This window comes from Cryptomeria japonica, chromosome 5 (genome assembly GCF_030272615.1).
Source record: "Cryptomeria japonica chromosome 5, Sugi_1.0, whole genome shotgun sequence".
Taxonomy (NCBI): domain Eukaryota; kingdom Viridiplantae; phylum Streptophyta; class Pinopsida; order Cupressales; family Cupressaceae; genus Cryptomeria; species Cryptomeria japonica.
In genome coordinates this window covers 833,435,058-833,454,634 of record NC_081409.1, presented here as the reverse complement: position 1 = coordinate 833,454,634, position 19,577 = coordinate 833,435,058, and the positions used below count along the sequence as shown (strand labels likewise).

At 37.0% G+C, this 19,577-nt stretch overlaps 1 protein-coding gene across 1 annotated transcript; it reads right to left on the bottom strand.

The window, feature by feature from the left end:
* Window positions 1-15,476: 15,476 nt before the first annotated feature.
* On the bottom strand, window positions 15,477-17,566 carry LOC131075516 (6-phosphogluconate dehydrogenase, decarboxylating 3, chloroplastic). Its single transcript, XM_058012367.2, has one exon. It carries the CDS (start codon window positions 17,239-17,241, stop codon window positions 15,757-15,759), a length of 1,485 nt encoding a protein of 494 aa, XP_057868350.2. The 5' UTR covers window positions 17,242-17,566; the 3' UTR covers window positions 15,477-15,756.
* Window positions 17,567-19,577: the final 2,011 nt, after the last annotated feature.

Here is a 19,577-nt window from a genome sequence, read left to right as displayed (position 1 = left end):
GTAAGATTGAAGAAGAAGTTTATTTGGAGCAACCTGAAGGTTTTGTGATTCATAAGGCTGAATCACATGTCTGCATATTAAAGAAATCTCTTTATGGACTGAAACAAGCCCCCAAAGCATGGTATGAAAGAATTGATCACTATCTCTTGGAATTAGGGTTTTTCAAGAATGAAGCAGATCCAAATCTCTACTACAAGGTAATCAATAGTGAATTATTAATTCTTATTCTTTATGTTGATGATCTACTAATCACAGGAGAGGATAATTGTATTTCTCGATGTAAGAAAGAATTAGCCTCTGAGTTTGATATGAAAGATTTAGGAATTCTTCGCTACTTCCTTGGATTGGAAGTTTGGCAGTAGGCAGATGGTATAATCCTTAATCAAGGAAAATACACCATTGATATACTCAAGAGATTTAGAATGTTGGATTGTAGATCCATGACCACACCTATGGAGACAAATCTGCACAAGCTAAAGGAAACGACTGCAGAATCAGAGTTTGCAGATCCTACACTCTACAGATAGATTATTGGATCTCTAGTGTATTTGGTAAACACAAGACCTGATATATGTTATGTTGTAAATGCACTAAGTCAGTTAATGTGTGAAACCAGATAAATACATCTTGTTGTTGCAAAGCATATTCTGAGATATCTTCGAGGAACTATTGGTTTTGGTTTGAAATATAAACATGTAGAACTTGACCTACATGGATTCATTGATTTTGATTGGGCTGGAAGCATAGTTGACAGGAAAAGCACATCAGGATGTTGCTTTAGTTTAGGATCAAGAATGATCTCATGGATATGTAGAAAACAATCTTCAGTTGCTCAGAGTTCTACATAAGCTGAATACATTGCAGCCTCCATGGGAGCAAGAGAATTTGTATGGCTCCGGAAATTGCTTGTAGGACTGTTTGGTCAGCCCTTAAATCCTACTATCATCTACTGTGACAATCAGAGTTGCATCAAGCTTTCAATGAATCTAGTATTTCATGACAGGTCTAAACACATTGAGATTCCTTATCACTGTGTTCGAGATATGGTGGAAAGGAATATGATCTTACTGAATTATATTAGTACAGGTGATCAGATTGCAGACATTCTTACCAAGCCTCTCTCCAGGATCAAGATTGAACACTTTAGAGATAAACTTGGTATGGTTGAAAATGTTATTTAATTTTGAGATAGTCTCTCATTTATTCTGATATACTAATATATTTAAAGATGTTTAGTGTGTAAACTCTTTTATTTGTCATGTGTGTGACTCCATGACTGCATGGGCCTTCTGTGAACACTATTGAAGGGTGACGACTTTTCAATAATGAACACTTGTTTCAAATTGATATTGTAAGGTGACAATTTTACAATTATCAATTTAACTATCTTGATGGATATCATGTGACTTGATATCTGTGGACATGTCATGATAGTATATATATCTTTGAGACATTATGGTAAATATTTGTTGGTTGATATCATTAAATAAACCATAATTATGATAGAGATCTTCATGGTGAATATTATGAACATGATATTCGTGGACATGACATGAAATCATTATCAATATGGTAGGCATCATATGACTTGATGCCAGTGCACATACCTTACTTGATAACTATGAGTTATGGTGAGTATCATGAGACTTGATATTCATTGTTGAAACATATCTCTAAATATCACTATGGTGTGATATCTCCTCTCTTCACAATCAATGGATGAATTGTGATGTTTTCTCTAACATGAAATGTGTCCTCCCTAGTTAAGAGGGAGTGTTAATTTTGTAACGTCGATCGTACTATTTCATGCTTCTGATATATATATATATATATATATATATATATAAAACCAAAGTTAACTTATCGTGTTTGAACCATTGGTTACACCGTTCATGGTATCGGGTGGTAAAGCGATTCTCAAACAAGTCACACTCCTTCCGATCGAGTAAGTAAACAATGACTAGTTTATATACTATGGTGAGAGGTACGTAGGGAAGAGATGTGTCTTCCCACGTGGGAAGACATATCTCTTCCCTACGTAAACCCTCATCCACTTATATAGCATGCTTACATTGAGGAGGATGTACACACCGAAATTGATAAGTGTGGTGCATCTTTAAAACACGCTATAGCAAATAAAATACAACTTTCAGATCATATCTCCGTCTCTTCTATTTTGATCACAGAATTTTGAAAGAACTTAACAATATCTTCACTTGTTGTTCACACTTCATATTTTGTGTCTACTATATCATGGTTTTATTTTATCAATATTTAGATGCTAAGATTTATGTCAATGTCATCAAATACGTTGTCACACTTGGTTCAACTTTGTGTCTACTTATCTATATTGAATGTTAAATAAAATATTCTATGTGCACAACGAAAGGATCTTTCAATTTAAATTAACAAGATAAAATGTGTTAAATCTTTTTTTTAGGCTTCCATCCAAAGATAGTATTTTATTGTTATGACGGGTAAATGGTTTATAGTTTAGCTCACTATGTCTACTTCATATTTTATGTCTACTTTATCATGATTTAATTGTGTGTCTACTTCTTATCTTAATTTTTTACACAGCTAAATTGTTATTTTGAAGATTGATTGGTTGTTTGGTCCAAACAAACTTTGATGGTCTATCTTTTTCTACAATGATAGCCTTGTAAATTAGTTCACATGAAAGAAACAATCCATATTCTTAGCTAAATGGCTTACATTTAATGCTAATTTTGGCTCTCTATCATACAATCGTTTTGCTTGCTAAATATGACAATGCTATAGTTTCACTTTTTTACATAGTTTCATTACTAGAAGTGAAGAGGTAATGTTATGTGTAGGTCATCTTTTTTCAAGTTGTAGTACAAAAAACCCTTGGCTGCATAAAAACATCAACTTGATGTTTATATGTAATCTACTATTGTTCCAACAATCTTGGTGACATTAAAATATTGGTCATTGTGGTTTTGTATGCTTATTTTGATATTATGCGTATCTATCCTAAAATGTGCTTTGTATCTATCCTCTACTTCTACTTTATAACATTCACTATTGAAGGTTTGGTTTAATAGCAAATCTTTTGGATTTGACTTGATTTTGTACCTTGAATCTTTGAAAATGCATAATGCATGCCCATTTAACTCTTCTTGTAATTGATTGATTATATTTTTATTTGAACAATATATTCTTTGAAATTTCCTACTTGAAATTTCGTGCTGATAAAAAAATGTTTTTATTTTATTTTACTTGAAAGCAAACATGTTTGTTGAACTTGTTTTGAGGTCTTACCAAGTTTTCAAAGATTTCAGAGTTTGTTATAATATTGTAGTCTCTATGATTAAACATTTTTTACATTTATAGTAATTTGGAATGCAATGTTGTAACTTATCATTCACTCACATCATACAACAAGACTACAGATCTACTTGCATATCATTTAACTTAACAATAACTTTGTTAGCTTCATATAGAGCTTACCAAAGTATCAATTTGTAGCAAATCTTACATGTTGCATGGTATCCTACTATTTTAGATGAACTTTTCATTTGGACAATTCATAAGGTTAAACTATCTTTTTTAGATAATTTATGGGCTAAACTCTATATATCTCTATGCTATGTTAATGCCTTTTAAATTAAAAAACACGTAGATTTTGTCTCCTTTTCAACATTTTTTAATGTTTTTTTGAAATGTGATTTTTTCCAGATTTTTCCATTTAAATCCCAATTATTTTAAATAAACTTTTTCTTTTAGTTTGCTGATATTTTACCCAAAAGATTTTTGCTGCTATGGTTTGAACATTTAAGGTAAAGCCTCACAAAAATACGAAGTTGAAACTCATGCTTTACAAGGAAGTGTTATACACTAGACAGGCCATAAATATCTCACTTAAAAAAAACCAACCTAGTTAAGGTCAAATTTTTCAAACAACAAACATTAAGGTAATTTATGGTACCAAGTTGAGTAACCTCAGTGTCTAGGCAACAACGGTGCCTTTGTGAAGCCAAATTTTTTCCCACCATGGTAAGTCAATATTTTGTTAGGATTGGTTGTTTAAGAATTTCAGATTAAAAAAGCCTCAAAAGAGTTTGACCTAAATTTTAAAAATTGTCACAAATATAGAATTGTGCCTTATTTTTTAGTATAGGTTATCTTCATTGGATATAGAAAGAGCAAATCCTACTAATAGTGGATTTGGAGTGGTTGGTCTGATTATTTACAAGAATTTTTATAAGGAAGCAATTCAAAATTTTGGGAATATTAGTGGAGAGATAATGAAGCTGGTTAGATACAATACTTTTTCCTCTTCAAGGAAGAATTTTTTCACACAAAGGGCATACCCATGGGTTTTCTTATATCCCAATTTTGGGAATATTAGTGGAGAGATAATGAAGCTGGTTAGATACAATACTTTTTCCTCTTTAGGGAAGAGTTTTTTCACACAAAGGGCATACCCATGGGTTTTCTTATATCCCTTGATTGAGGCTCAAAAATCTCTTGACAATCCCCATGAGCATTATTAGATCTTATATTGGTCCCTCCATAGTGATTGATGATAGCACTAATGACCTCACCATTTCCTCTAGATAGTGATACTTGATGATCTATAGTTTTCCTCAATGTTTGCTCTTTGGGGTTTATTGTTCCCCCTCCTTAGCTATTTATACTATCCTTTTGACCATTTACTGAGTGTGGTCCCTTTGTTTTGTATTTCCTTGCTTTTGTTCTTCCCCTTCATGGGGCCTTTCTAGGTTTCTCTTTCCGAAATTTTCTAGTGTAAATTGGTCTAATCTTGGGTCCCATTGACCTACTTGTCATCCATGGACATTAAAATATGGTAATATATCTTAGCTCAAAGTTGATGGGAGCGCACCTACAACTAGCCAAGTGGAATCCTAAAACCGTGAGACTAATGATGCTAAAGAATGTTGGGCAGAACATTGGTCCCATCAATGACTTGCAAGAAGTGTTCAATGTAGAAAGCTAGTTTGGGGCTGAGAGAATTCATGGGGGAGGTTTAAGTAACTTGATGTATTGACGATAATGTCCTCTTGAATGTTTTGATTGAGAATGTATTTCCTTGGAAGGAGGTGGTGAGAGTCACATTAGGAGTAATTGAAAGTAGGTAGCTTTTCCAAAGAAATATTGATTGGTTCGAAGAGAAAATGAGTCTTGGACAACCAACATTGTCAGTACATCAAGAGACCCAAATAAGAAATCTACTTCGAGAAGTAGAGAGCCAAGAAAGGATACCTCCCACCTTCTTGATGTAGAATCACCCATGGGTCTAAGATTATAACCCAAATGAGTCTAAAGATACACTTAAGGTGAAAGGAGGTTGGGCAACAAATTGAGCTTGTGACTATGTATAAGTAAGCCTCACTTACATATAGAGCACCATAAAAAGGTTTTCCGATAGAGCTAACGAACCCTAGGATCTGTCATTGCATAGGAGAGCTTACAAAAATACATGTCTATGTTTAAAAAAAAGGTAGATCCTTGAAATAGTAAATAAATTTAGATAATTTAAATATGAATGATGACCTGATATTGAGACATGGAAGCAGTTGATTTTGTTTATAAAATAAAAAGATGAGATGGAAGATAATTAAAAAAGGAAAAAACGCTAAATGAGAAGTTAGGCTAAAATAGTATGATGAAAAACCACAAGTCAAAACATCAAACGTCTGTTATCCTTTGAATTAAGGTCTTTTGTTTTTAATATGTTGCATTCACATCTCTTTGGGCATAATTTTGTTGCTTGAAGGTGAGCTCCATAATTAAATTTGAAATGTTGAAATGAGCTGAACTATTATAGTGTTGTCAAAAGCTTGTAAACTTTTAAAAATTATGGCCTTCACCCATATCATGTGCTTGTAAACTTTTAAAAATTATTGGAAAAATTTTGCTCGACTATTCCAGATTAGTACTTACTATGCTATTTTGTCTACCTTCACAGACATATGAATTAATTATTCCATGGAGTGTTTAATGTTGAGCATTTGCCATCGCAAGATCCAAAATTACCACAGTTTATGGATGTTCTTGATTTGTTTTTTTTCTACACTTAACCGTATCTTGTTGCTGAGAGGAGCCGTGTGCTCATTCTTAAGTTAGTTTTGATATCTTGCATCATTTGTTCGAACTAAGTTGTTATGAAATCAAAATTCTTTTTATTTTTTTGGATTCAGGAACTTAATCTGAATTTCAGAAATTTGATATGAGGTCTGCAAGTACAAAAGCCATTTGTTATTTCCATGTGCTTGTTGAATTGGATACAGAAATTAGTGCCTTCCGAAAGAATTAATTTTGAAATAGTCAATTAAAACATTTTGTGCTTAAGACACCATACAATGAGGCAGAGATGAAGACCAAAAGTGATAAGATCGAATGTGTCCAAAATGATAAATAGTGCAATGCATAAACTCACTCCCATTGTATAAGTGTACGCAATTATACAGAAGATCCCCATGAAAGATATTTCAATTTTATGCGAGATTGGAGCTTTCTTTTTATGCAGATATTCATGATTGGAGAAGTACAAAGATACGACCTATGATGAGACAAATGTTTGCCCAGGGTTAAGAGTTCTAGTTTTCAACTTTACTCTTGGAATTAAGCTAGAAGCCAGTAAACCATCCTGAATACAAAATTCTTCAAAAGCGGGAATGGTGCTAGTTATGTAGCCAAATAGAAGTTTCATAATAATCTTTTGTGCATTTACATAATTGATAACATTACAGACTCGAGAAAAATAAAACAAGACCAACATAAATTGAAGAGAAGAGGAATTGCAGGCAACCTGCACTAAGGTCATTAAATAACCAAATCACCAAGTACCATTGAAGGTGGTAGCTAATGCTATTTATATTGTGATAAATGCCCTCATTACTCGTGGTGATAACTGATACCCATTCTCACAAATTAAATTAACTAGGTAATATGAGAGTGAACTTTTGTTGTGTCTGTGCTGGTAACATAGCCACCCACATCTGAATCCTTTTAGAGGTAGGAAAGCTCTAATCCCGTATTGGCAAATTGCTATGTTACCATTAAATAGGCCCAGGTCAGGGTATGAGTACACAGGCCTGGGGAACCATAGTTTCATATGGCATGGAAACATCCATACATAAAATAGAACAAATATGAAAATATAAATATTAATAAACAGAATATTGATTTAATGGGCAGAATGAGGATTAAAATAAAAAATAAACAAGAACCGCATGATTGATAATATGTTTTATTTTATATGTTCATATAACATCAAATGTCAAACTATTATTAGTCAAAAAATACGTGAAGTAATCATCAAACTCATTGTGAGTATCTAAATCAGATGCAGCAGTGACTGTCACTCCTAGTAGCTCCACTATACAGCCCCTCTATAGAATGTCTTCCCTATCATCATCAATGTTTTGAAACTAGAGAATTCTTGACTAATTGATAACTCATAAGGAACTGAAATTTGCAAAGAAAATTTTCAAAACTTGAAATATAAATTTATGAGATGGGAAAGGAAACAGATCTACTGAGTGAATTTTTTCCAAAAACAAGTAATAAATTTCTGTTTTTAATTTTGCATCTTTTCTGTAATATATCCACTTTGAATGTTTTTGTGCTACAACTTCTTGAGGTAATTTCAATTGTTGTGACTCAAAAGGATGCGCTCTTTTGGTTCTAGCGCAGAAAGGATGTATCCTTCATGATCAACAGCAGCTGTTGCAAGATTTGTGTCATCTGTCTCAAGTCTCTGCCCAGACTGCCCAGCTGTTGGCTTTTATTACTGCATTTCTTTTGAGATGATTTGGGCTCATTACGATCAAGTAATGAGCAACGGGCAAGAGGTGTCTTTCTTGTTTTCTACAACATAGGTTAAATGTCATTCTGTTTTTATACTCTTGCAATATATCCATCTGATATTCTGAGGCAAACTAGAACATCTACGAATGGATTGGTTTATCATTTCTTATGCTACTGGGTGCTTTATATGCTAATTTCCTGATCATCTTTGCTACCAGATGCCTCAGTCGGGGGTGTATCAGGATTTTTCCAAAATACAATCCAATCATTTTGAGTTCTTTTCTGGAGTGAACGACATTAGAAGAATAGTACATTAATTGAGTCCAGGCTAAATTGATCCATTACATTAAGCTTTGGTAGGTCAGTGTTTTACAAGGATGCAACAAAATAGTTTGGAACATTTCCATATGGGTTTCTGATTGAGCTATGTTTATTATAACAAAATAGTTTGGAACATCGACTCTTGAGAAACTTGTGTAACACTGTATCGGCCGCTCAACTGATTAAGGAAGTACAATGTTACCTGTATATTTTGGACGATCTAAATGGGAGATTAACGTATATAAAGTTGTTTAATATTGATGGAAAAAATGTATTTCTGCAATGCATGAATATGATCTACTTTTCTTATTTAGCTAAACATAAGTTTTATATTCTATATTCTTTATTTCTTATTTAGCTAAACAGTGATGAGTTGAAGAAGGTGAAACGTGTTTCAATTTGCTGTATTTGAAGCCTATAATTTTGCTGTAGAGACATCTTTCCTTGCAGATGAAGGTGCCACCCTTCCTAAACTTTCCATCAAGTCTCCAATAACTGATGCTCTACCTGACAAGATATCAAATTTGGATAGGACCATTTCTACAATAAATGGATTTATGATTCCTACTTCAGTATAGATAAACAAAGCAGATATGCAATTTCCTCCAAAAGGAACTTTGACTGAACACAGTGTGGTGCAACAAAAAGATGCACGCAATTCATGAAAACAATTCCTGTTTGCCTGCCTCTTTGCATTTAATATCATTTGTCTTCGATAAAAAAAACTTTTGAAGAAGCAGTTCCCTTTTCAATTTCAAAGCCACATGGAAGAGTCACTAATTGTTTTAATTCTGCAGATCAAATAGTTCTATTATAAATAAGAGCTTAGTTACATGTGCTCCTGGATCTGATGGGCATCATTTTTCTATGGAGGAAAAATCTCATGAACTGTAATTGGAGAACCAGGAGAATATGGAAAATCAACCGAAGGCCACATTATTTATGGATCATAAAATAACAGGGCATGACAACCACAATAACATGCTTTCTGAGGGACAACGGACCTCTAAAGAAGAGTTCCCACCTCCTCCTGATCAACAAAGTATATTGGTTTCCTTATCAACTCGTGTGTATTAAGGAACAATATGTGAACATGCTCATCTGTTTCATATCAAATATTATGGATGTTTTGACAAGCCTTTGGGAAGGTTCTTAAGGGATGATTTATTTAATCAGGTAGGGGATTTCTAATCTAATTTTAGCATTTTTCCCTCTTGTTTTTGTAGCCTCATTTAGCCTGGATTGTTTCTATCAAATTGCAGTAATGTTGTGTTTGACTCATAAAAGTGTTTATGCATTAACACTTTAGCTTACTAACAGCAGAATTACAGATGTAATTCCTGTGATGCCCCAACCGAGGTCCATGTGCATTGCTATACTCATCAGCAAGGAAGCCTTACAATAGCTGTCGAAAGTCTTGATGAGACTGTCTTACCGGGTGAAAGATAAGGGAAAATATGGATGTGGCACCTTTGTGTCAAATGTACACGCAAAACTAGAAAACCACTTCCAACACGAAGAGTGGTTATGTCAGATGCTGCATGTGCATTATCCTATTTCTCGAGCTTAGTTTCTTAAATCATGCTGCAGCAAGTGGGGCTGCCAACTGTGGCCATTCATCATACAGGGACTGCCTTCGTTTCTATGGTAATACTACTGCTACTTTTTCTCTATGGAGCAACATTTTCCTACCATATGTAATATTTCATTTTTTTAAATGACAGTCTACAAATATAGCTTAAACAACCATCTGTGCTGCGATGTTCTAATCCCCAGAGTGACATCTGAGGTGGAATTCTAACTGATGAGTCTTGGTCTTCCATTGTTTGTCTTATAGTAGTATTGTCTTATAGTCTACAAATATAGCTCAAACAAGCATCAGAGCCATCTGATGCAAATACTTAACTCCTTAAGAGAAACAACTTGGAAATTACTACAAGAAGCCAAAAATTGGAAGACCAAGAGTTAAGTATTTCATATTAAGTGGATGATATGTCAAAGCTTACTAAGTAGACGATATGTTTTTCGTATTAAGTGGCTTTTACTTTGGGTGGATAAATCTCAGCTGAGCTTCGGTGTGAGGTATAGTGAAGTACACATACAAAGAAGCACTTCAATCCTAATTCATTGGATTGTAGTCCACACATTGGTGTTAGGCAGCTGTTATGTATTGTTAAACACAAAGATGTCAAGTTGTCTTTTGGGTTGGGGAGGATTGTATCATCTTCCTCTTTTTTGAGGTTGGCTTATTGATGAACATCCATCATCCCTTGTGATGGGAGGTACTCGTTGTATCACTGGGAGTGAGTTTCTCAGACAGATAGATGCTGTCTTGGATTATAACAGCAGCATATGGTGTATCAACATAACTGAATTTGCACTTAAAATGATCATTGATCACATCCTTGGGAACTCATACAGATGTCAGTTGTCACTGAGCATTGATGGCATGATAAGAGCCATCTACCCCTCCACTTTTTGTTGGTGTGAGAATGTGATGAATTGGGATCCAGTGAACAGCTTGATGGTTGGAATGCTTCATGATAACAGGGTTGCAAATTCAGCTCAGCTGGGTGCATCAGAGTAGAGCAGCAAGATTGTACATTGTTTTTTATATGGTTAGTTTGGGATCCAGGTGGAGCAGCAGAGAATTGCTTGAGAACAAGCAATGTTTGAGCCGGGAGGACTGTAATGTCCCCAATTTGAAAGGTGACAATTAAATAAATTGATTTTTATTAATTTGTCAAATATAAATAAAATATCCAATGATGAATTAATATTAATTAATTTAATTAAATAAACAATAAACCATTATCATAATGCCACTTTATTAAATAAAGTTCTCCAAATGTGGTCAGCCTATATTCTAGAAGCTCCTTGGAGTTCTTTATAAGGAGACTCGTGGGAGGAAGTAGGGCATGCTTGGATTTGGTCTGATAAGTGCGGTGCACTAAGACTGTGTAACAGTCAGGGAGTGGTATGATACCCCCAATTGTATCAATCTCCATTCTGAGCAGTATCCAGTTTACATTTGACAGACCGAGTTGGTGTTCGTCTTGGGGTAGTAGCAGAGAGACAAAGGTATTGAGAGTCTACTCAAAGACAGTAGCAGAGAAAGTTGTAAGGAGTCCCAATTAGAAGAGGGCAATACTTTCAGCCTTCAGGTCTGACTGGAGAAGGCATTGGAATGATATTGGCACCTAAGGCAACATCAGATCTATCAGCAAATTGTGGCGCAGCAGGAACCTGGGATTTCAAAGGGTCAAGAGGGCAGCACATAGACGTCTGAGACAGGAGTGAACTCCAGCACTGAGTTGGCAGAGATCATGTGTCAATATGGGCAGATGGCTGTACCATATAGTGGTCCTTGAAAATCCAAGAAGCGAGCAACAGTCCAATCGTATCAGCAGCCTGGTGGGAATCAATATTTTGTGGCCTGCGATTCATACCGACACTTGCGCCTTCCAATGCAAGTGATATTGCCTAATCATTCCCTGGTCAAATATGACTGGGCAGACATATCACACAGGCAGAGACTGTAGCGGTCAGGTTGCAGCAAACAGGTTAAGTTTGAATGATCGTCCTTGCCACGTCCTCAACGGGCAAAGCCATTGTTGGTGCAAGCAATAGGAACATATCGACAAGAAAGCACTTGGAATTCTCCCGGGCACTGTATGTAGGAAATGCCATCACATTTCTGTTATAGGAATAGTCAAATCTATAATTATTCAGTTTGCTAAGGGCCCTGAGATATTACATGTATTGATGATCTAAGTCTGATGGTGTTGTTTTCTGACTAAGATTGCTGTTCTGAAAATCTGCAAATTTATGATGAATTACAGTTGATATTGGTTGTGTTCTAAGTTCTGCCTTGGAGATCATTTGTTTTGTTCTCGGGGGAAAATGTTAAGGACAATTCTGGTATTTCTGAAAAGTCGAAATCTGGGGACACTCTTATCATTAAGATGCAAGGTACTACCCAATCTTTAAGCATAGAATATTGCTTCCAGGATCATCTTTTGAATGACAGCTTCATGAGCACTGAGAACATTGATGATGGATTAGATGCAGTTGATAAAACTATCGAGTCCTTGGAAACTGACAAGCTTAAGTTAGCGCAATATGATGAAACTAGTATAAAAGTCTCCACTAATGATTCAAGCACAGTTAAGCAAGCTTTGACATATCGTCCACTTAGCAGAGATGTTAATGGAAATGGCATCTCCAGAATATTCCAAGAAAATAAACGCACTGACACAGTTGATGGTGGGGACAGAAAGAGTATTTTGTAGGAGATTTTGAATTTAGCAGGACACTGTCTGAAGGATATGTTCAAAAACCTGTAAATCTCTCTGATAAATTAGATGCAGCATGGACTGGTGAGGGTCAGTCAATTGAAGCTCAGGTTGTGAAAATAGCATCTCAGGGTCAGGAGTTTGATCCTGGCCCAGCTATTGAAAATGCTTGTGCTGACACTGAACCTGCGTTTAGAAATGAGCATGATCCTTTGCAAGTTGAAAAAAATATATCTGACTGCAGTGAAAGCAGAAAGCAGAAAGTACGGACTGCATTGCAAATGTACAAGATAAAAGTGAACAGGAATGATTAGAAGTCAGTGCACCCACCTCACCAGTGAAATCTGACATTTCAGAGGAATTTGGTAGTTAGATTGGAGCTTCCTTTTCTGATTTGTACAAGGCCTACAGTAAGAGTTTTCAGGGATCTCTATCTGAGTTTCCTCCCCGATTTGATTCCCTGGATAACCATATTCCATCTTTTGTATCATCAGTCAATCAACTTGGTGATCAAGGAGGAGTAAGGTTGTTCATGGTGTTGATGACGTAATTATTGTTATTTATCTTGATGGCTTAGAGACTAATTTCCTAAGGATAACTACTTCTGGAATATGGCTTCTCATAGCAGGGTTGTCAGTCTTCCTATACAAGATAGAAACTCCACTCATACCTCTTATTTGAGATTCTGCTATAAATCAGTTGAGTGCAGAGAGATGAAACAAAAGCCCTTATCCTACTACTAAAGTCTTCAAACATAATTTTAATTAAATTATCACAGAATTCTGAACAGGATCCAAAACTAATCAATTCTCATAGGAAGACTCTGCACAGCAGAAAAGCACTGTTTAAATAAAGGTCAATTGTGATTCAGCAAGATCTGAGGCTTTGATTATCTCCTGGTACCCCAAACCATGTGCGGTCTTCACCACTGGCTTGGGCTTCATCCCAAGCATATGTGGTCAAAATGCTAGGTTCAAAAACTTATTTATTTAATGACCTACAGCTCTGACAATCTTAGTACCGCTCAGCATAGATGTTCAGTGGTATCTGTAGAAAATGACAAAACAAACAAATGTTTTGGGAAAATGCAAGCAGAACTGCCAAGCAATCTCTACGTTAGGGCAAACTACAGTCTGCTTTCAATTGATAAATTCAACATTTAAGATCATTGTAAATAATTTGCACAAGCCAACCTTACAATTACAATTCTAGAAAGTTGTTCTATTGTACTTGAATTCTCTTTGATTCTATAATTAGATTGTGATCCTATTTACACTTTAACAAAGAACCATGCGATTAACTGTGTTTAATTGGCACCCTGCCCTTAGGCCATGCAATGTCAACCTGGCATGCCTTTGACCTGGTCAAAGCCAGGTGTATTTTCGGAGAAACATGGATTATCCAACAACCTGCATTTTATGGGTTATTTAAAATTCATGTTTTTTTCACATCTTCTCAAACAACTGTTGTGACAACTCATGTGTCGCTAAGAATGCCCATTCACAGGGTCGGCTAATCCATTTTTTCACCACTGTCAGAGGATTCAATTTTGCTAGTCATATTTTTCCAAAAAAAAAAAAAAGACTTATTAGCATGTACTTCAAGTGCAGTAATTTGCTTGATGTTTCTAAAGTGTTTGACAAAACGACTGACGACTGCTTCTCTAGAATGTGATAAATGCAGCTTACAAAAGACATGGGTACTTCACGAGGCATCGACACCCTTTGTCCAAATGCAACAAACAGGTGTTCAAGTGCAGTAATTTGCTTTTGATGTTCCTGAAGTGTTTGACAAAATGATTGAACAAGACTACTTCTCATGGAATGTGATATATGCAGCTTACAAAAGACATGAGTTCTTTCACGAGGCATCGTCACCATTTCTCCAAATGCAACAAACAGGTGTTCAACCTAATCCGTTAACCTGTGCCAAAATGAAAGCTTCGGAACAGGGTATGATCATCCATCAAAGCATAATGAGAGCACATTCTTATATTATGTCATTGTTGTGTGTTTATGGCAAGTTGCAATTTGTGCAGCATTCTTTGCTGCCTAAAGCATTGAAGAAAGTTCTGCTCAACGTGGATTTACTACAGCCTCACATGTTTTGTAGACACGATATTGCTGATGATTTCTTTGATGCAGATTTCTAGGAGCTTCAGCCTGCAGCACTAAATTTTTTTATAGTCATTTTTCATTGTTTGTCATTTATTTAAATTAAAAATGATTTGTGAGTGCATGTCGTCCTCTTTCAAACATCTTATAGCCTTCATCCAACATGTGGGGTACCATTGTTATGTTCTCAAATCAATAGGAATTGAATCACAATGAAGTCTTAACATAATAATTTGGAACTTCGTGAAGTATGATTTTATGGGTGGAAATGTTTCATATTTTTAATTATAAAGATTTGTAGAAGAAATATGGTAAACTGTTTTTTCACTTTCAATAATATGTTAGCGGACATGTGATATTAATATTGAAAGGTTAGCCAATAAAACAATCACACAGCGTATCTTTGTTTGTGTAGAGGGGCTTACAAAAATGTATAGAAATGCATGATTAATTTTGGCTTGCAACATCAAAGCTACAAATTTATTGTCATAACCTATATGCTTTGATGTTATTATTAAAATTTGTGATACGATCTCTTTTGTTTTGTCATCAATTTAAGTAAAGAAAATTGCCTTCTCCTGTGCTCTCGAGAAATGCTTTGAAGGATCAAGGCTTGGCAGTTGGGAAAGCATTTTTTCTCGTATCACAATGTTATGAAAGTTATGATACTGACATACACCATCTTTCTATTGTTGATTTTTGTTTATTGTGGATTACTATAAATGATTATTACGTGGCCTTGACTATAACATCTTTTAAATTTTTATCGGCTTGATTAACATCTTTTAAATTTTTGTAGAGGGAAAACATTTTAGTTTGAAAAGGTTTTAAAAAAATAGAAATGACTAAAAAGGTTTTGACCTTTTTGAAAACAGAATTGTTCTCCCCCATGACAACATATCACTTTGCTGAAAATGCATTGTTCTCACTTTAAAAACATTTCGCCTGACCTGAAAATGCATCGGTCTTCTTCTTAAAACTATAATCACTTACTTCATGAATTGGATACATTTTTGGCAAAAAAAGAAAAGGAAATAACTAAAAGTTTTCTAACTCTTTTAAAATGGAGTGTTCTCCTCTCTACCAACTTAATCATTCAGCTCAATTTCATTTATTGGATCGAAAAAAGAAAAGGAAATGGCATGACCGCATAGTTTTGACATGAACAAGAACCTCTGTCTAATCATAAATCAAAATACGGCCAAAAAGTTAACCTGCTTAAGAATTCAGACAAAGGCTTTGGCAGCTGATTTGTTGTGGCGAGCAATCTTAGTCCATTCCGTGTGGAAGGCCCCGGGGCGATCAATCCGCTCATAAGTATGAGCTCCAAACAAATCACGCTGAGCCTGGACAAGATTAGCTGGAAGTCGGGCACGGCGGTAGGTATCAAAGTACGCAAGGCTGGCATTCATTCCAGGAGTACTGATCCCGGCATGTATGGCCATACTCACCACTCTCCTCCACGCTGCCTGCCTCTCGACCATTTCTCTGGCAAAATCGGGATCAACCATCAGATTAGGCAACTGAGAATTCCGCTCGTAGGCCTTCTTTATCCTGTCAAGGAATACGGCCCTAATGATGCAACCGCCCTTCCAGATACGGGCAAGCTCTCCGAGATTCAAATTCCACCCTTTCTCGATACTCTTGGCCCTCAGAAGATTCATTCCCTGAGCGTAGCTGCAGATCTTGGAGGCGTACAGCGCCTTGCGCACATCATCCACCAATTGCTTCTTGTTGACACCAGGAGGAGAGGTCGAAGACCCTAACCCTAGCCCTGCTTCCTCAAATATTTTAGCGGCGGCCACGCGCTCCTCCTTGAGCCCGCTCAGATACCTGCTGTCTAGCGAAGCAGCGATGGTGGGCGCCGCAATGGACAATTCAGCGGCCTGCTGCACCGTCCATTTTCCAGTCCCCTTCATGCCGGTCTTGTCGAGAATCTTATCAACGAGCTCCCCGCTGCCGTGCTCGTCTTTGACAGTAAAAATGTCGGCCGTGATCTCGATGAGAAAACTCTCCAGCTCACCGCGATTCCACTCCGCAAAAGTCTCGGCCAGTTCCTGATTGGATAGACCCCCGACGTGCTTGAGCACGTCGTAGGCCTCGGAGATGAGCTGCATATCGCCATATTCGATGCCATTGTGGACCATCTTAACAAAGTTACCGGAGCCGCCCTCGCCAACATAGGTCACACAGGGGCCATCATCGACCTGAGCGGCGACCTTGGTGACCACGTCGTGAATACAGTCATAGGCAGCGCGACTGCCGCCGGGCATGAGCGACGGCCCGTTCCGTGCCCCTTCCTCACCGCCAGAGACCCCCATCCCCAAGTAAAGCAGCCCTCTCTCAGCCGCCTGCTGCGCCCGGCGCTCTGTGTTCTCGTACCACTCGTTGCCACCATCAACGATGCAGTCCCCAGGCTCCATGAAGTCCGAGAGTGTGGAGATAGTCTGGTCCACGGGTGCCCCGGCCTTCACCAGGATGATCACAGCACGGGGCCTCTGGATCGACAGCACGAAGTCCTTGGGATCGTAGAAACCCTTGAGAGGCAGCCTCCCTTCCTCCTTTGCACGATCTATGGTCTCGTCCACGCGGCTCGCCGTGCGGTTGTAGACGGAAATGGGGAAGCCCTTCTCTGCAACGTTTAGCGCCAGGTTCTGCCCCATCACCGCCAGCCCGGCCAGGCCGATCCTCGACATCGTTGCCGCCTCCATTGCTCTACTTCTACTGCCCTGCTTCTGCTTCTGCTCCGATTTCCGGAGGCTCTCCCGTGCTTCTGCTGCCTCCTGGTAGCTGATGTTTTAAATTGTTTGTGTTGGCTGGGATTTCATTACGTCTGAATTTCAATTTTTAATTGTCTTTGCTGTGGTTGTTGGAGTGACCGAGGAAGACGACGGATTTTACAAAGATGCGGGTGACATTGGCAATGAATATACGCAACCTTTTGGGCCCACTGAAATTAGACAGAAAGATTGAAAATCAGTGGCATCAGACGTGAAATTCAGATCAACGGCTTTTCATGTTGCTGCAAGGCCATACCGCTTCAACTGTAGTTAAGGGCGGACAAGCCAAGAAATTATGTCTTATGTAGATAACTTATATTACATTAGTTTAGAAGTTAGCTAATGGTTTCAAGGCAAGAAATTATGTCTTATGTAGATAATTTATATTACATTAGTTTGAAAGTTTAGCTAATGTTTTTTTTTTGTGGGAGTTGACTAATAACTTCAATCTTTTTAAGACCTTCAAGTTGGAGGTTACGACATGAGAAATTTCTTTTATCAACCTAACAAGAGGTGGCATTTATAGCTTCACCCATATTTCATGATGATTAAATGAAGTATGGTGGATCTTTATTAAAATCATTTATAAATATAAATTATTTCAATGATATTTCGTAAGAATTGAAATTTGGTAGTTTTTTTGTGGGGAATTTTATATCATTTATGAGATTATTTTGTTACAAGATATACGAGCATAAATATTTTATGGAGAAATTTTATAACATTTATGAGATTGTTTTGCTACAAGATATACAAGCATAAATCTTAGGTTGGATTTTTTTTAGTTGAGATGTAAAGACTGAAACTTATCCATTCCACCAAAGTCACCTAAGATATGGTCTTTGACCTTATCCCTTATGGTGGCAAGGCCTTGCACTCAGTGAGACTTGATCCCTAGTAGGTTCATTCGTAACCAATCAATTGCATCAATAGACGAACGGCCAATTGACTGAATTTGGTAGGTTTTATGTATCATCACCATTTAAAAACTAAATTTAGGTTTAAATTTATTTCTTAAGGTTTCTTTCTCGCAAATTGGCCTTTAGAAAGAGATTGAAAATCATTAGCATTAGTAGTAAAATTTGAGAAGCAACTCTCAATGTACATCAAATCTTTTGTTAAGTGTTTTATTTCAAAACTAGCATTTTGTGTTGTTGCAAGGTCATCATATCGCTTCAACTACACTCAAGAGCAGAGAAGGGAAGTGATAGGGAGGATCCTAGATGCTTGAGTTAGCTTAACTCACTCCAAGGCCTTTTTACTAGCCTAACCCGAGAATACTTCTCTCTATTCCCCTAATCCACTCTAGGTCCTCACTACCGAGGTTTGTTACTCTACTCTCTGTGAATTCACTTTCGTAAATCCACCAACTCACCTTTCTATTGTATCTCACCAAACACCTTGCAGGGTTTGCTCTACCATCAAATATGTCTGCAACTTCTCCTAAGTTGTTTTCTCCTCATGCGAGGATCTTCCCTCCATTCGATCCCATCTTCCTCTAGTCTAAGGCTGATAGCCTAGACTCCGGTCTACCCTGCAGGTGATTCCTCTTGGTCACCGATACCTAGTCGGGCTATCATCAAGCTCGCCTAGGGCCAGTCTGTTGAAACGCCCAACGCCATTTCCTGGTCTGCTACATATAGAACGCTACTGTACATGGCTGGCTCTTCTTGACAACCTCCAATGGTCGTGTGAATCCCACGATGGAGAATCAAGACAGAGCCATGTTATAGCTACTTGTCACCAACAAAAAACAAGAACAGAAAGACAACTTTATCTACATAGTCGAGCTTAGCACGACTTCAAAATTGGAACTCACAAAACACAGAGAAGTAACATCTACTCTATCACACTAGCATTTAAAGATTTAAGCCATTATTTATAGTTTACAAACACAAATTGAACTTTGAGAAAAGAAACCAGAAAACGATCTTCACATTGCTATTCAAAAGAAGTTTGTTCCTGTTGAATCAACACATCCGACAATCCCAATCCAACCTTGTTACAGAATGCCTATTGGGTCTTTTATATCCTCCTAGACATGTCTTGAATCATCCCTAACAGACGAGATTCAACTCGACACAATTCAGTTTCTGACTGTAACTGACTTTCTATTTCCATCGGGTCATCGGGATAGCATCAAAACATTTTCTCTGATGATCGATGACAGTTTACAACTCATGCACCTTCTTATCGGGTTATCGGCGTAGCGTCAAAACACTCTCGCTGATATCTGATGGCGCGCTCCCAACAGTATGTTGTTCCAT

Bases quoted from the DNA above. Each gene is read 5' to 3' on its own strand.
- LOC131075516 (XM_058012367.2), bottom strand. From the start codon at position 17,241: ATGGAGGCGGCAACGATGTCGAGGATCGGCCTGGCCGGGCTGGCGGTG.